At 37.4% G+C, this 15,113-nt stretch overlaps 2 protein-coding genes across 11 annotated transcripts in view; one reads left to right on the plus strand and one right to left on the minus strand.

Annotated features, from left to right (window-relative positions):
- Positions 1-15,113, plus strand: part of LOC121388129 (golgin subfamily B member 1-like) — a 216,354-nt gene that overhangs the window by 138,972 nt on the left and 62,269 nt on the right. The window lies entirely within an intron of this gene.
- Positions 7,945-14,368, minus strand: LOC121388130. 2 transcript variants are annotated; one of them, XM_041519363.1, is made up of 5 exons: positions 14,089-14,368; positions 12,177-12,498; positions 11,638-11,726; positions 10,256-10,574; positions 7,945-9,245 (listed from the first exon to the last, which is right to left on the minus strand). In XM_041519363.1, the coding sequence occupies exons 1-5, from the start codon at positions 14,101-14,103 to the stop codon at positions 8,590-8,592; spliced, it is 1,401 nt and encodes a 466-aa protein (XP_041375297.1). In that variant the 5' UTR covers positions 14,104-14,368; the 3' UTR covers positions 7,945-8,589. The 2 variants fall into 2 exon arrangements, with proteins under 2 accessions (XP_041375297.1, XP_041375296.1); XM_041519362.1 differs by having other exon boundaries at positions 11,614-11,726.

Here is a 15,113-nt window from a genome sequence, read left to right on the forward strand (position 1 = left end):
ATATGACACAGTTGTACCGGGTAACGTCCATGACTAGACGCTTATTTAGGCCCGTAGGAACGATATCTGGAGTGGGAGATGTCACAACCTCTATGGTGGGGAGACGAGCCATATTTTAACTTTTATTTATATAGAAAGGGCCTGTTATTTCCAGACTTGTTCTGATAATAAATCAACAATTATTTTTAAGTAGCCTAATTTATTTAATAAAATTCACTGCAGAGATATATGTAAATCTTACTTACACCTAAATAAAAAGCCATATACCCTGAGAGATACTTCTACAACAAATTTATCTTGCCGACATGTTAAACCATATAGCCAAATAATCAAAATAACGCCAGACAATAATTGTTAACAATTTATTAACGGAGCCGTACCACGCGGACGCCAACGAAACCACTTGCCAGTGACGAAATATAGTTCCATCGATAAACGAGTTTTTAACTTCAGATGTTTGTAATACGAAATTGTCTGAAACAGATATTAATAAAAAAAACAAAAAAAACCAACTTTTTATCAGAAATGTATGTAGTAAAACAATAAAAATATAAAAGAGTTTGCTAATCGCGCATTAATACAGTAACACCACGACCGTAATTAGGTGGCCGAGTTCAACATTGCAGCTTTTAAAAGTATTGAAATAATGTATTTTATAGTAAAAATAAAATTAATTATGTATACTTGATTGATTATCAATGTTATTTATAATCTAATTATTGCTTTAGCATTAACTGGGGTGGCTGGAAACTTGGAAATTAAGGACGGGGTATAAGAGAATTTGGCTCCGCCCACAGGGGTATAAAGGATTTGTCCAACGGCAAACAACCAATGAGATTAAAGAATTTTACATGGAGGCGAGATAAGTGCTTATTGTAATAGTAATAACTTAATAAGAACTGGTTTAGTCGTAGATTTACGTTTATGTGCAAAACTAGGCTCATGATGTTTTGTGAAATTGGGTCCAGTACTTTTTGTATGTTGAACTAGTTGTGTATGTTCAGTGACTCTTGGAATGACACTGGGGTGGGGCGGGACGTAGCCCAGTGGTAAAGCACTCGCCTGGATATGCAGTCTCGTCTAGGATTGATCCCCGTTGGTGGACCCACTGGGCTATTTCTCGTTCCAGCCAGTGTTATGTTCTATCCTGTCTGTGGGATGGTGCATGTAAAAGATCCCTTGCTACTAATGGAAAAATGTAGCTGGTTTTCTCTCTAAGACTATATGTCAAAATTACCAAATGTTTGACATCTAATTTTACTTACTTAATCCCCTTCGTGCTAAGAAGCACATACGGCTGTAACCAGAGATCGCCACTGCTGCCTGTCTTTTGCCAGCTTCTCCAGCATCCAATAGCCGATGATAAATAAATCAATGTGCTCTAGTGGTGTCGTTGACCAAAAACAAACTTTTAACTTGAAATAACCTAGCTCGTACTGGTAAATGTAGAGTCACATACAAACGAATGTGTCTATTGTCTGAACCAAATTGTTAACAACTACAAAAAATTACTCTCCTACCTTTAATTGCCGTTAGATTTCCTCCAAAGTTTGTCCAGACACAAATCGCAAAAAAACCCACTACAAATATACAGATTTCACACATGAGACTGCAACGATGTCACCGATATCGTCTTTGCTGAGATTGCATAGGGAAAAATACATGCAGTTTTCTGCTTGAAACTTATTTTTAAAATATTTTTTAATAATAAATAATATGACGTCATCGTGTTTGCTTTTATATATCATAACATGTTATGACGTTGTTAGATTAAGTCCTATCCTTTCACCCTTCTTGAAGAATATTCCATAAAAAGTCAAAATGGCAACTGGCACAAAATTACATGCTTTTTGCCCTATGCGCTCTGAGCGAAGTCGATATAGGTGACATAGTTATCATCTGGTATGTGGAATCTGTGTCATTGTAATGGTTTTTTCAAGATTTCTGTCTGGACAAACTTTGGAGGAAATTTAACAGAAATTAAAGGTAGGAGAGTAATTTTTCGTAGTTGTTAACAATTTGGTTCAGACAATAGATGTGCTGAATGTAGTAATGTGCATGAAATTGGGTGGGGCTCAGATGGGAAAGGGATTAGAGTAGGAGTCTAAAGGGGAATACATCTAGGTGGTGGTCAGAATAGTTTGCGTGCAGTTAGAGAAAGGCCTCAGATCACAGTTATCTTCCCGTTTGGTTGTCCAAAACAGACATTTGTCCGCGCAAGTAGTCTGCTGTTTGACTGTGATTATTTCATGGCAGACAGCTATGAAGTGGCAACTATTTAACTGAAGTGACAGGGGAGAGCATGTAGTTTGTAAACATGTGTAACTTGCTGACATTGAAGACTTGTTTGTGGTAATTCTGGCCCATGCAAAAGTAGTGCTTTTTGTGTAAAATGGGTGTACTCCAGACAGGTATAGTGGGTGTGTTTGTTTAAACCAATATCCTGGGAGAAAAGCTGGACAACAGGGGTTGTCCATTTCAGGGTATGTGTCCCCCAGACAGGCAAAGGTACATACAAAAATCCACGGGCCTGCTGATATTAATAAAAATGTTATAGCCACTAAGGCTATATAGAAACATATAGCATTATTAATTGTGGTATGTGGCAAGTGTACTGTTTTGGTCAGAATTGGAAGGGCTTTTGATCGTGGTAAAAATGGTTTGAGTAGTGATAAGAAGAGAAGATGGAATTGAAGCCGTTGGGAGTCATGTGGAAAAGGGGATTTAAAAAAAAAAATTAATTTGGGGGGTGGGGGGAAGGGGTCAGAAGGAAAATTAGTTAAGGTGATGTTCAGAAGAGTTTAGTAAGGGTCAAAAGAAATTTTTGTGGGTTGAAGCAGGGAATGGAAACGAGTGGGGTGGGGTTCAGAAGAATAAGGAGTTAAGGTGGTGTTCAAAATAGTTTTGAGATAGGGACATCTCACTCACAGGACCAAGGTGGTGTTCGGAATAGTTTGAGATGGGGACATCTCACTCACAGGACCAAGGTGGTGTTCGGAATAGTTTGAGTAGGGGACATCTCACTCACAGGACCAAGGTGGTGTTCGGAACAGTTTGAGTAGGGGACATCTCACTCACAAGACCAAGGTGGTGTTCGGAACAGTTTGAGTAGGGGACATCTCACTCACAGGACCAAGGTGGTGTTTGGAACAGTTTGAGTAGGGGACATCTCACTCACAGGACCAAGGTGGTGTTTGGAACAGTTTGAGTAGGGGACATCTCACTCACAGGACCATGTACTGAATATGTCACACCTTGTAGATTACAAATATGAAAGTGGTCTTTTTCAATCTCCGTGTAGTCCTCATCCGCTGAGGCTAAAATATTGTTTTAATGTTCAATACATTAGGCTATACAAGTGTCCAGGGAAATTATATTTGCTTGCATAAGTTTAAATTATTCGTTATGCTTTTATATTCGCGTGTATGGGCTATATACATGCTTTATTATTTACATTTTTAATGATTAATACACTTCCACCAACTTTGATGTGAATCTACAATCTTTAAATGAGGTTATATTATTCGACATACTGGTTTTGCTTTCACAAAATGTACTAAAATGGTAATAAATACTGAAAATGCACCCAGATGCAATGCTTTCACATGTTATTATTGTGCGAATTTCACTCCCTTAATGGCGGACCGATCACATAATTATAAACATGGCCGTGCACAGTACTTTGACGTCACTGGCCAATAAACCCGTCTATATACTGCTCATTAATATTGTTCTTTGCAAATAAAGAAAAAAAGATGGAAAAAAACCCCCGAATATTCTCCCTTTTTTTAATAACAATATTGGCACCAGTTGCATGAGAATTGCTGTGTATATAATTCATACTTTAACCAGATTTATGACAATAAAATTAACAATAATTTCTGTTGCTTCCATATATGAGGTGGTTTCAGAAATGTGGAGATATATGAGTTTAGGAATCTCATCTATTTTGAATGGCCGATGGATGATGTTTGTGGATGATTGGTTTTGTGCATGTTGGGTGTATATACACAAATCAAATAGAATTTTTAATTTTAGTTCTTTTTGGTTTTTTCTGTGATTAATTAGTTGAAAATTGATGGGTAACTTGTACAGGTACATGTACGTACATGTAGATCATTTTCAGCAATGTGTGGGTAGTACATTCAGAGCTGTGGAGTTTCTTGTTGGTTAATTTGTTAGTCCCCTGCCGGTCGAACCAAAGGGGACTATAGGGTTCGTCTGTCGGTCCCACTTATAGTTTTCCAAATTTTATTTTTGCAATGCCTCAAGATGCTGAGCTGAAATTTTATGCATAGCTTTATCATGTACTGATACAGATCAAATTTACCTAGTTTGTTTTACAGAGTTATGTCCCTTGAATGTATTAATTGATTTAGCAGTACTTTCAAAATGCATGTTTTATTCTGTGAGGTGGAAGTTTTATTTATTTATTTTAGTTTTTCAAAGAGAAAAGAAAACTCATCCTTGATCATACATATATATATGAAACCATGTGAAGGAGTATTTTGAGAGTATTGATGAAGTGATACATGTTCTCTGCCAGGCACCAGTTCAATTCAATTCAATTTATTGCAAATTACCAAACACGATAAAAAACAAAAAAAAACATACAACATCTATAACAACAACAACAATTAATAATAATAACAATATTAATGTACATGCCAGATGGAGAAACAAAGTTTGTATTATATAGCTAGAAATAAAATATATTATAAAAATAAATGGTTAAAGTACTGGGAAATAATGAAATTAAATTACTGCCCCACTGATAGTTGGAACAAGAACTTTAATTTTAGAAATACAGCCGTCAATAAATGTTAATACATGATTAAGAATTTCAATGTCACCATTATTGTATGACATAATAAATATAAATTGTAAATTGTTATTTAGAGTAGAGAAGTCGGAAAAGGAGTTTAACTTATCAAATAGTTGTTGCTTTTCAACATAATAAATAGGGCAGTCTAAAATAAAATGTTTTTCATCTTCCACAGCTTGAGAATTACAAACAAAACAAGTCCTCTGTTCAGTTAGTTTTTTAGGTTTACAGAATCTTCCACCACAAATGTTTTTCTATTATTCAAGTGCCATAATTTCAAAAATGGATTAATTTGAAATCTGACAATTATGAGCCCTTGAATAAAGTTTAAAGATTGTTTTGTTTAACGACACCACTAGAGCACATTGATTAATTAATCATCGGCTATGGGATGTCAAACATTTGGTAATTCTGACTCGTAATCATCAGAGGAAACTCACTGCATTTTTTTTTAATGCAGCAAGGGATCTTTTGTATGCACTTTCCCACAAACAGGAAAACACATACCACAGCCTTTGTCCAGTTGAGGTGCACTGGTTGGAACAAGCCCTTGGATACATTCTCATTAAAGTCACTTATCTGACCTTAACTGTAAAAAATAGGTAGATCCCTATGAAACTCAAACTTGATTTTTAACTTTACATGACAAAGCTATGTACAAAATGTCAGCTCAGTATCTTGAGGCAGTCCAGAAAACTAAGTGGGACAGACAGACAGACAGGTGGACAGACAGACAGACGGAAACAAAACCTATATAGTCACCTTTTGTTGAACCAGTATGGAACTAATAATCAAAATAATTAAAAACCATTCCAAATCAAATCAGTTTATTCATAAATACATGAACAGTATAAATAAATTGTGCCACATATTGTGGTCTAGCTGTTTTAATAAATGTACAACAAAAATATAACAGTGATAGGAATGTTAATTTGTTAAAGGATATAGTCTGTACAAAAATAACCCTAGGAACACTATATTATTCAGAATTTGATTAATTAAGGATTTTCATTAACAAATTTGTGTGTAGATCATTTTTGGGAATGTGTGAGTATTACTTTTTAAAATGTCAAATTTTCTGGTGGTTATTGTCTTTTTTAAATTCACCAGTCAGGGTTATATTAATTAGTTAAAAATGGATGGATCTTCATTAAAGTAAACTTGTACCAGTATGTAGATTGTTTTCATTTCAAAGAAATAACAAAGATATAACATCTATACAGTCAAACCTGTTAAAAGAGACCTAAACAAATATAATGTTTAGGCCATTTAAAATAAGTGACTCTTCAGTATGGGTTCATTTGTGCTGTTGGATATTTTGGGATAAAAGAAAGGTGTCGTCATGGATATTCTGTTAATTTTGACACTGGGTTGGTTTTTTTGTGGGTTTTTTTTCTACTTTGGTGTTGATAAATGTCCACTTATTAATTATTTTTAAACAAATGATTGCCTAATGAAGGTGGTTGCCAAACAGGTTACTGTACAATGGAGGGGACTGGTGAACCAAGGTTTCACTGTTTGGGAGACTGTCCTGAGTTTGCAGCCATTAAATTGTTAGCTGTTTTGGGGTGGGTTTTTTCAAGTAATCAAGTCGTATTAACCACTAAAATAACATGGTAAATACATAGTCTTGTTCAGAATTTTGTTATCTATATATTTAATGTGTTTCTGATCATCATAATGTTTGTATTATGCATGTAGCTCAAACCTTATTTTATGTGTGTGTGTGTGTGTGTGTGTGTGTGTGTGTGTGTGTGTGTGTGTGTGTGTCAATTTGTACTTACAAACTTACTCAAATGAAATTTAGGCTATTAAAGAGATTAGGCCAGCCAGAAACACATTGAATATACAGACGATGTTATGACAAAATAAATTTAAGAATTGTTTGTCAAGAAGGATCTAGTAGTTGGGGATATTGTTACAATGGCAGCAAACGTAGGATAGTTGTTTTTTAAGGTTATATGTAGGTGTCACGGGGATTCTATAATTCCCGTAACCGAATAAAACACGATTATCAAAATATCTCTCCTAACTGTATATCTATTAGATCTCTCTGTAACAGGCTGTTAAACCCTAGTATGGCTCGTCTCTAGGTATGATCAGAGATACGATCTTATATAAAGTATATATTATTATAGCACGTTAGTTCTCTAGAAAACACAACAAAAACACAATACACTTTGGAATCTGTATTAATCTACGCTGACAAATGTACAGCCGTAGTAGTTAATTAATAACAACAATAATAACAACCCAGAACTGATCACTTAATTAGTTAATCTCTAGGTGTCTAGTTACACAATATGCGAATCACTTCACCGTTACACCACACCCACACGTGTGATAATTGAGAAACGCGTACAGGAGAAGTTAATTAATAAAGGAATTACAACACCATTCCTAACTGGTTAATTTTTAATTAACCCTTACTACTCATTCAGTAACGTGTGATAATTGAGAAACGCTTCTTGGGGAACTTAATTAATAAAGGAATTACAGCTCTATTCCTAACGGGTTAATTTTTAATTAACCCTAACTACTCATTCAGTAACCTTGTGACACAGAATTAATACTGGTACCGATCACAATAAAGACAATAACCTACAGTGTACCTAGGTCTGCTAGGATGACTGGCTAAGCTTTATATTACCAAATACTCATATAATGTTAGAACAAGAAGTCTACGATTTACTTCGTCAGATGACCGAAGACACTGTCTAAAGAATATTGGTATAATACAGTATTAAAATATTTAAGTCACATCAATCACATCAAGGTTATACACAGAGCAGAAATTATATTTACCAAAGTCCAAACGGACTAACGTTCCCAGGAAGCTTCCTAATTCGTTCTCCCGGATATCTCTAAATCCTAGCTATTTATTCCAAAATCAGAATTGGCCTGGGGGTACTTGGCGGTACCTACCCCTATCATCTCATATTCTACATTTACTAGAGTCGGTATATTTCTCTCTCATCGTCAGTCTGGCTGTCGCCAACCGCGAGCAATCTCCTGGCCATAAACAGCACTACCGGAGATATTACGTAACTACTAGCCACATGGCCTCCGCAGCTGGACTAAGTGCATATTGGAATGTCCGATCAAGGACGGTCGCGCAGAAGTCTTACGTAACAAGTTGCCCATCTGGGCTACAGGCAATAAACTGCACACGGCCCTCTAACACAAGTAAAATCGCCACAGGCGAAAACAAATTTAAGAGCATGTACCGTGACAGTAGGAATGACTGAAATGTTGGATTTTTTAGGTATGCTACAAATTACAACTGTACAAGGCATAGCGAAGGTGGTGCCACAGGGGCCATGCCCTCCCCCACCCCACCCCCCCACACACAACCAATCAAACCTTTTTTTCTTTCTTTTTTAATGTATTAAATGTTATAAAATCATACATACAATCTAAAATCGTGGCTATGCCAGTGTCAGCAGTAGAAGTACAGATGCCAGTATATCTGCTAGTTTAACATGATTTCGATTAATTTCAACTGACAGCAACACATTGATCACTACAATTTTCTGTTGTTAATAAGACAAAAACTATGAGTGCTCAATTTACATTAAGATGAAAACTGTAAATTTTAAATTTCCAGTGAGACAAAAATCACAATTTTGTTTTTTTAATTTGTCATAGCAAAAAAAAAGAGAAGATTTGTTTTTCAATTTTAACAAAAACAAAAACCTAAGATTTCTGAATTTCCAATGAGATTGAAAACCTATTTTTCTATTGTAGCATTTCTGATGATTACTTTATAGATGGCAAATTGAACAGTTTTCCTTCTTTGGAATGCCATATTTCTTGCTCTGTCCTCTGCCCCTGATTCGTACTGTTGACCAACTGACACTGCTTTGTGTCACTAAAGATGAAATATTTATATCTTCTGTATAAAAGATCTCCACTGACACTGACATGGTGACGGAGAATGACCTAAAATTACCTGTGCAGATAAACCGATTGTCCTGTGCATCAAGTTGGGGTAACTTCCCTTTGCAGAAGTCATCTGCATGAGAGCCAGACTTTGTAACAACCACAGTAACATAGTGTTGTTCATAGTGGCAGTAGAAATCAGAGAAGTACATGTTAGTGTCCTTTGTTATGATCTTCTGTGGTGGAATGTATAGACGCCTTGCACCGAAGAACGAGAAATTGGGTGGCAGTTTTGTTTTGCTGTCAAGACCCGTGCTGAAGAACAGTCCACCGATGACGCCATTGATGCAGGATCCTGCATCGCCGTTGTAGTCCTTGATGTATTTTTCCATAATGCCATCGTGAATGTTGATGATGTTGTGGAAGTAGAACGGAGGCTTGTTCCGGTACAGATAATTTAGTGGAGACATCTTCGATTCTGGTGACATGAAATCTAAGGCTTTGTTCATCAAAGTTTTCGTCTCTTCAAGGGTCAAGTCTGAAAGATATTTTAGTAAGGGTTGATGTCTTCTGGATTGAAAGTAGACATTGAAAGAAGAGAAATATTTGTTTAACAACATCTCAGCACGTTTTATACGCCCATCTATGATGGTGTGGTGCTGTCCGTATGCCCGTCTGTTAACTTTTTCTTGTCCAGCCTTTGATATACCAGTCGTGATGAATCTTGCATACAGGATCATCAAACCTCGCATGCATGAACAATCTGGGATGGTGGTGTGTCACATACAATTACTAGGTCACTGTGATACAAATAAGTCAAATAATTTGTTTATATTCTGAACATCACAGAAAAATCTTGTTTAGCGTTTGAAGAAGTCAGGAGTGTTCACTTTTCTGGATCATATTCATAATATCTATGGTTTGCCATCAAACTCCTGACGGGCGTATCATGTACCTCACCGGTACTCTTGATGAAATGCGGCGATTGGTATTTAACCATGTTTACTACAATACTTGATCAAGCATGAGAGAGGAAACCCACTGCTGCAACGTATGCTGCCCTTTTAAAAAGCAGCAAGGGATCATTTATTGGGTCTTTTTTTTGTAGACAGAACAGGACATACCATGACCTTTGATGTACCAATCATGAGGTACTGGTTGGGAAGGGTGACAAAACAAAGAGTCCACCAAGAGCAATCAACCCTGCAATACATCATGACTTACGGAGGAACTCGCTGAACGGCAAAGTCCAAAGAAAGTTTTTATATAAGGTTGTTACAGCTCATTTTTACCACTCTTTGATGCTTCATCTCTAGGACTGTCACACCCCAGGACAATGTATCCTTGTTACTTAATAAGGCTGACATTGTAATATTAATGTAGTTTGATGGCATTGATAAAATAAGACTTAACATATCAAAGTTGAAAGTAATTACTTGAATCAAAATAGGGGATCGTCTCCTTACTCTTAATTCCACATCTGGAAAGAGACACTTTATTTTTGGACATAGGAAATACATGATGCTAAATATTGCAAGTCTTTCTCACCTGTCAGTCTAGTAGGTGGTGATGAACTTTTCCTTTTGAGGTCCAGTTCCAAGGATGATGCCTTCTTGTGGTAAATCATCAAGCCTGTTTTGCAGTACACTTTCGCCAGTGTGTACACTTTAACCGTAGTGGTGCCTGGGGACAGGACATCAAGGGGTACCTTGATGAAAGACTTGGATGCTGCAGCAGTCAGCCAGAATATTTCATTGGACTCTTCCTGTTCCTTGAGAACCACCAGAACATCCTGAGGAAGGTCCATCTGTGTCGTGTTCAACCTTTTACAGTTGCGAACCCTTTTTTGTGTGATGCTGAAGGGATCCTGAAAACAATGTCTTTCTTGAGAATGTGTATCCGAGTTGCATGTTCACACAAACATATATATAGGGCTGAATTTGCAAAGCCTGTTTTTCTTAAATGCAGTTCATTTCATTTTAACTTATTTTTGTGCTTATATCCAATTAAGTTTCAAGCACGCTGTCCTGGGCACACACCTCAGCGATCTGGGCTGTCTGTCCAGGACAGTAGGTTAGTTGTTAATTATTCGTGGTAAGTGAAAGAGAAGAGGGTGTTGTGGCCTTACACCTACCCATTGAGTCGTTAAAACTCTCTCTGGGTGGGGCTGGTACCGGGCTGCGAACCCTGTACCTACCAGCCTTATGTCTGATGGCTTAACCACAACACCACCGAGGCCGGTATTGTATGTAGTTACATGCATGTAACACATAAAGTTGACAGTCTTTGTAAATTCTGCCTATTTTTTAAATTGTTTCTTCATTCATTCATGGCCAGAGGTAAAAAAAAAAAAGAGAAAAAAAAGTAAAGTTTTATGGAATTCTGTTCCGGCACTTGTTCTTTGATGGAAAGGTCATTTCAACTTATTTCGTGCTTATTTCCAGTTAAGGTTCAAGCATGCTGTCCAGGAAAGTGGATTTGTGGTTAGTTGTTAGAAATTAGAGAGAGAGTTATTTTAGGCTGGGCATGGCTGTATTATAAATTGGATAATTTGGTGAAATACATCTAATTATCCTAAGGGGAAATGTGTTTGGGTTTTTTTTGTAACATAGGCGAACCTTTTTTATTAGTAGTGAGTTTGTTTTATTATTGTTACTAGTCCCCTACCGGTCTAACCATAGGGGACTGTAGGTTTCGTCTCTGTCCTGTTTGTCTGTCTGCCTGCCTGCCTGCCTGCCTGCCTGTCTGTCCATTCGTCTGTCCCACATATAGTTTTCCCAGATGTGTTTTTGCAATGCCTCAAGATATTGAGATGAAATTTTGTATATAGCTTTACCATGTACTATTATAGATCAAGTTTGACTTTCATGGCGATTTACCAATTTTTCACTCAGTTATATAATTACAATGTAGTTTGTTGCTTTGCTCACTTGTCCAACTAAATCTTTGTGCTCTGTCATACTCAAAGGGCCAACACTGTGTGCTTCTAGATCTAACTTCCAGCTGTTACTCTGTCCTGCTGTGAAAAAAAACATCAAAAAAACAACAACAAAACATTACTGTAACATATACAAATAACATTGTGGCTATATTCAAACAATGTGCTTGGGTGCTATTAAACAATGTGCTGGGCTGCTATTAAGCATTGCGCTGGGGTGTCACCCGATATAACTTTAGCGTATAACACTTTTTTTGTTTTTGTTTTTCGTTTTTGTTTTTCGTTTTTGTTTTGTATGTCAACTGGGATGTTTAAACAAATATTAATTCATATGTGCATTCCTTATTTTTTTAGTGTGGTTGTTTCTTCATTTGGTTTATTTATTAATTCGTCCGTTGGTTCATTCATTCAGTTGTTGAAAAGATGTATTCCTTAATTCATGTGTTTGTTCCTTCGTTTATTATATTTATCCATTAATTTCTTCAGTCTACCAGACAATCAGTTGTTGTTGAAAAGATGTATTGTATCTACCTGTGTATGTTAGTTTCTTCGTCCCACTTGCACAAGCCTGGTAAAAGTACGGCACCCGCCTCTGCGTTCTCTCCAGACCATAGACGTACACCATGAATGGTTCTGATGATACATTGATTTTTATCTTTGGGAGACTGACTTCGTCTTCAAAATAGTGGAGAGAAAGAAAAGAGAATGCAGCATCCCCGGTGTTGTCATTGACGATGAGAATACACAGGTTCTCAATAATGTTGTCATCGATGTTAGACCAGTCTATCTGAAGTTTGCATGTTGGTGTGGGATGATTCGGGGCCGCCTTGAAATTCAAGTTTATCTTTTTCCTCTGTGAAAAAAAGAAGAAGACTGAAATGCAATTTCATTGTTAAAATTATTCAGTATAAAAGTTTGCTTGCTGCTAATCGAAAAGAGATCAGCCCATGAAGTGACAACAGCGGGTTTCCTCTCTCAATATCTGTGTGGTCCCTAACCATATGTCTGACGCCATATAACCATAAATAAAAGAGTCTGTTAGTCAGAAACATCTTACAAAGGCTGCAAACTCAAGATTGTCCATTTTATAATTTAGCTAATGTTTACACAATGTTGTGTTTAGAAAATGATTTCACAATTTAACTACATAAGCATATGTTTAAATCCTCTTAAAACCTACGACTTTAAGATTTTGGTGAATGTACATATACACTGTACCTGTTTAAATTTAGTATGTATATTATAAATACATAATGATTAAGACACAAGTGTACTATATATATTCAGCCAGCAACTGGAAACATTTTATCTGTTAAAATAAAATCCATGTTGATAGATTGTACAGATTACACAACAGATTGATTACATTGTTTTTTTTATTGTGCTTCATTAATATAATCGTTCCAGCCAGTGCACCACGACTGGTATATCAAAGACTGTGGTATATGCTATCCTGTCTGTGGGATGGTGCATATAAAAGAACCCTTGCTACTAATGGAAAAACGTAACAGGTTTTCTCTCTTAAACTATATGGGGGGGAGGGGGGGGCGTAGCCCAGTGGTAATGAGCTCAGTCGATGCGCGGTCGATCTGGGATCGATCCCCGTCGGTAGGCCCATTGGGCTATTTCTCGTTGCAGCCAGTACACCATGACTGGTATATCAAAGGCCGTGGTATGTACTACCCTGTCTGTGGGATGGTGCATATAAAAGATCCCTTGCTGCTAATCGAAAAGAGTAGCCCATGAAGTGGAGACAGCGGGTTTTCTCTCTCAAACCGGCCTCAGTGGTTTCGTGGTTAGGCCATTGGTCTACAGGCTGGTAGGTACTGGGTTCGTATCCCAGTCGAGGCATGGGATTTTTAATCCAGATACCGACTCCAAACCCTGAGTGAGTGTTCCGCAAGGCTCAATGGGTAGGTGTAAAACCACTTGCACCGACAAGTGATCCATAACTGGTTCAACAAAGGCCATGGTTTGTGCTATCCTGCCTGTGGGAAGCACAAATAAAAGATCCCTTGCTGCCTGTCGTAAAAGAGTAGCCTATGTGGCGACAGTGGGTTTCCTCTAAAAACCAGTGTCAGAATGACCATATGTTTGACGTCCAATAGCCGATGATAAGATAAAAAATCAATGTGCTCTAGTGGCGTCGTTAAATAAAGCAAACTTTACTTTTTGTCTCTCTCAATATCTGTGTGGTCCTTAACCATATGTCCGACGCCATATAACTGGAAATAAAATGTGTTGGGTGCGTCATTAAATAAACCATTTCCTTCCTCTAAAACTATATGATAAAATTATCAAATGTTTGACATCCACTAGCCGATGATTAATGAATCAATGTGCTCTAGTGGTGTCATTAAACAAACAAAACTTTTGATTAATATAGCTGCCTACTTAGAATAAGCAGTCTCTTACACTTTAAAACATATATAAATGTACTCACCAATATACTAACCATGTCAGTTGATTGTGCAAACCACTGTGACTGTGTGGATTTCCTGGTATAACTAATTTTATCCTAATATATGGGCATTGTTCTCACGTTTTCAGTTACTTGAAAGAGAAAGTAGAAGTGAAACCACCGGTTGAAATGTATTTTTCTAATCAATAGCTTTCCACCTGGCAGGTTTGCTGATGAAACTAATATGATTTTAACTGCAGGGTTTATCACATTATATTCACAGTTAATTTACAATGTATTATTATTTCTAGGAAATGCTAAGAAAGAAATTCTATTAAATGTGTTAACAAATACTGAGGCAGATATTCTTAGAAATGGGCCATCAGTATACATGTACATACATGTAGTACTTGTGTGTGTTCATTGACCCAATTCTTGGAAACGCCTACTCTAGGTCATATGGTAAATGTAGTGTCAATGAAAATAAATATGTCCAGACATGTTGAATGTAGTAGTGTGCATGAGATTGGGTTGGGGGTCAAAAGGGATTAGGGTAGCAAGCACGGTGGAGCAGGGGGAGCTGGAGTGGCTGTAGCGCCCACCCCACCCAATAATTTTGAATCAAAAACATTATTGGTAGTAATCTTAAGGCACTACACACGCACACCCCATCCCATTGTAAAGTTGGCAGCAGGGCAGGGTATGGGTGGGGGGTAGACTACTCACCTGAAGTGTGATGCATTGTAAAGTTGGCAGCAGGGCAGGGTATGGGGGGGAGGGGCGGTAGACTACTCATCTGAAGTGTGATGCATTGTAAAGTTGGCAGCAGGGCAGGGTATGGGGGGGGGGGAGGGTAGACTACTCACCTGAAGTGTGATGCAATGTAAAGTTGGCAGCACGGCAGGGTATGTGGGGGGTAGACTACTCATCTGAAGTGTGATGCATTGTAAAGTTGGCAGCAGGGCAGGGTATGGGTGGGTGGGGGGTAGACTACTCACCTGAAGTGTGATGCATTGTAAAGTTGGCAGCAGGGCAGGGTATGGGTGGGGGTAGACTACCTGAAGTGT

This window comes from Gigantopelta aegis, chromosome 14 (genome assembly GCF_016097555.1).
Source record: "Gigantopelta aegis isolate Gae_Host chromosome 14, Gae_host_genome, whole genome shotgun sequence".
Taxonomy (NCBI): domain Eukaryota; kingdom Metazoa; phylum Mollusca; class Gastropoda; order Neomphalida; family Peltospiridae; genus Gigantopelta; species Gigantopelta aegis.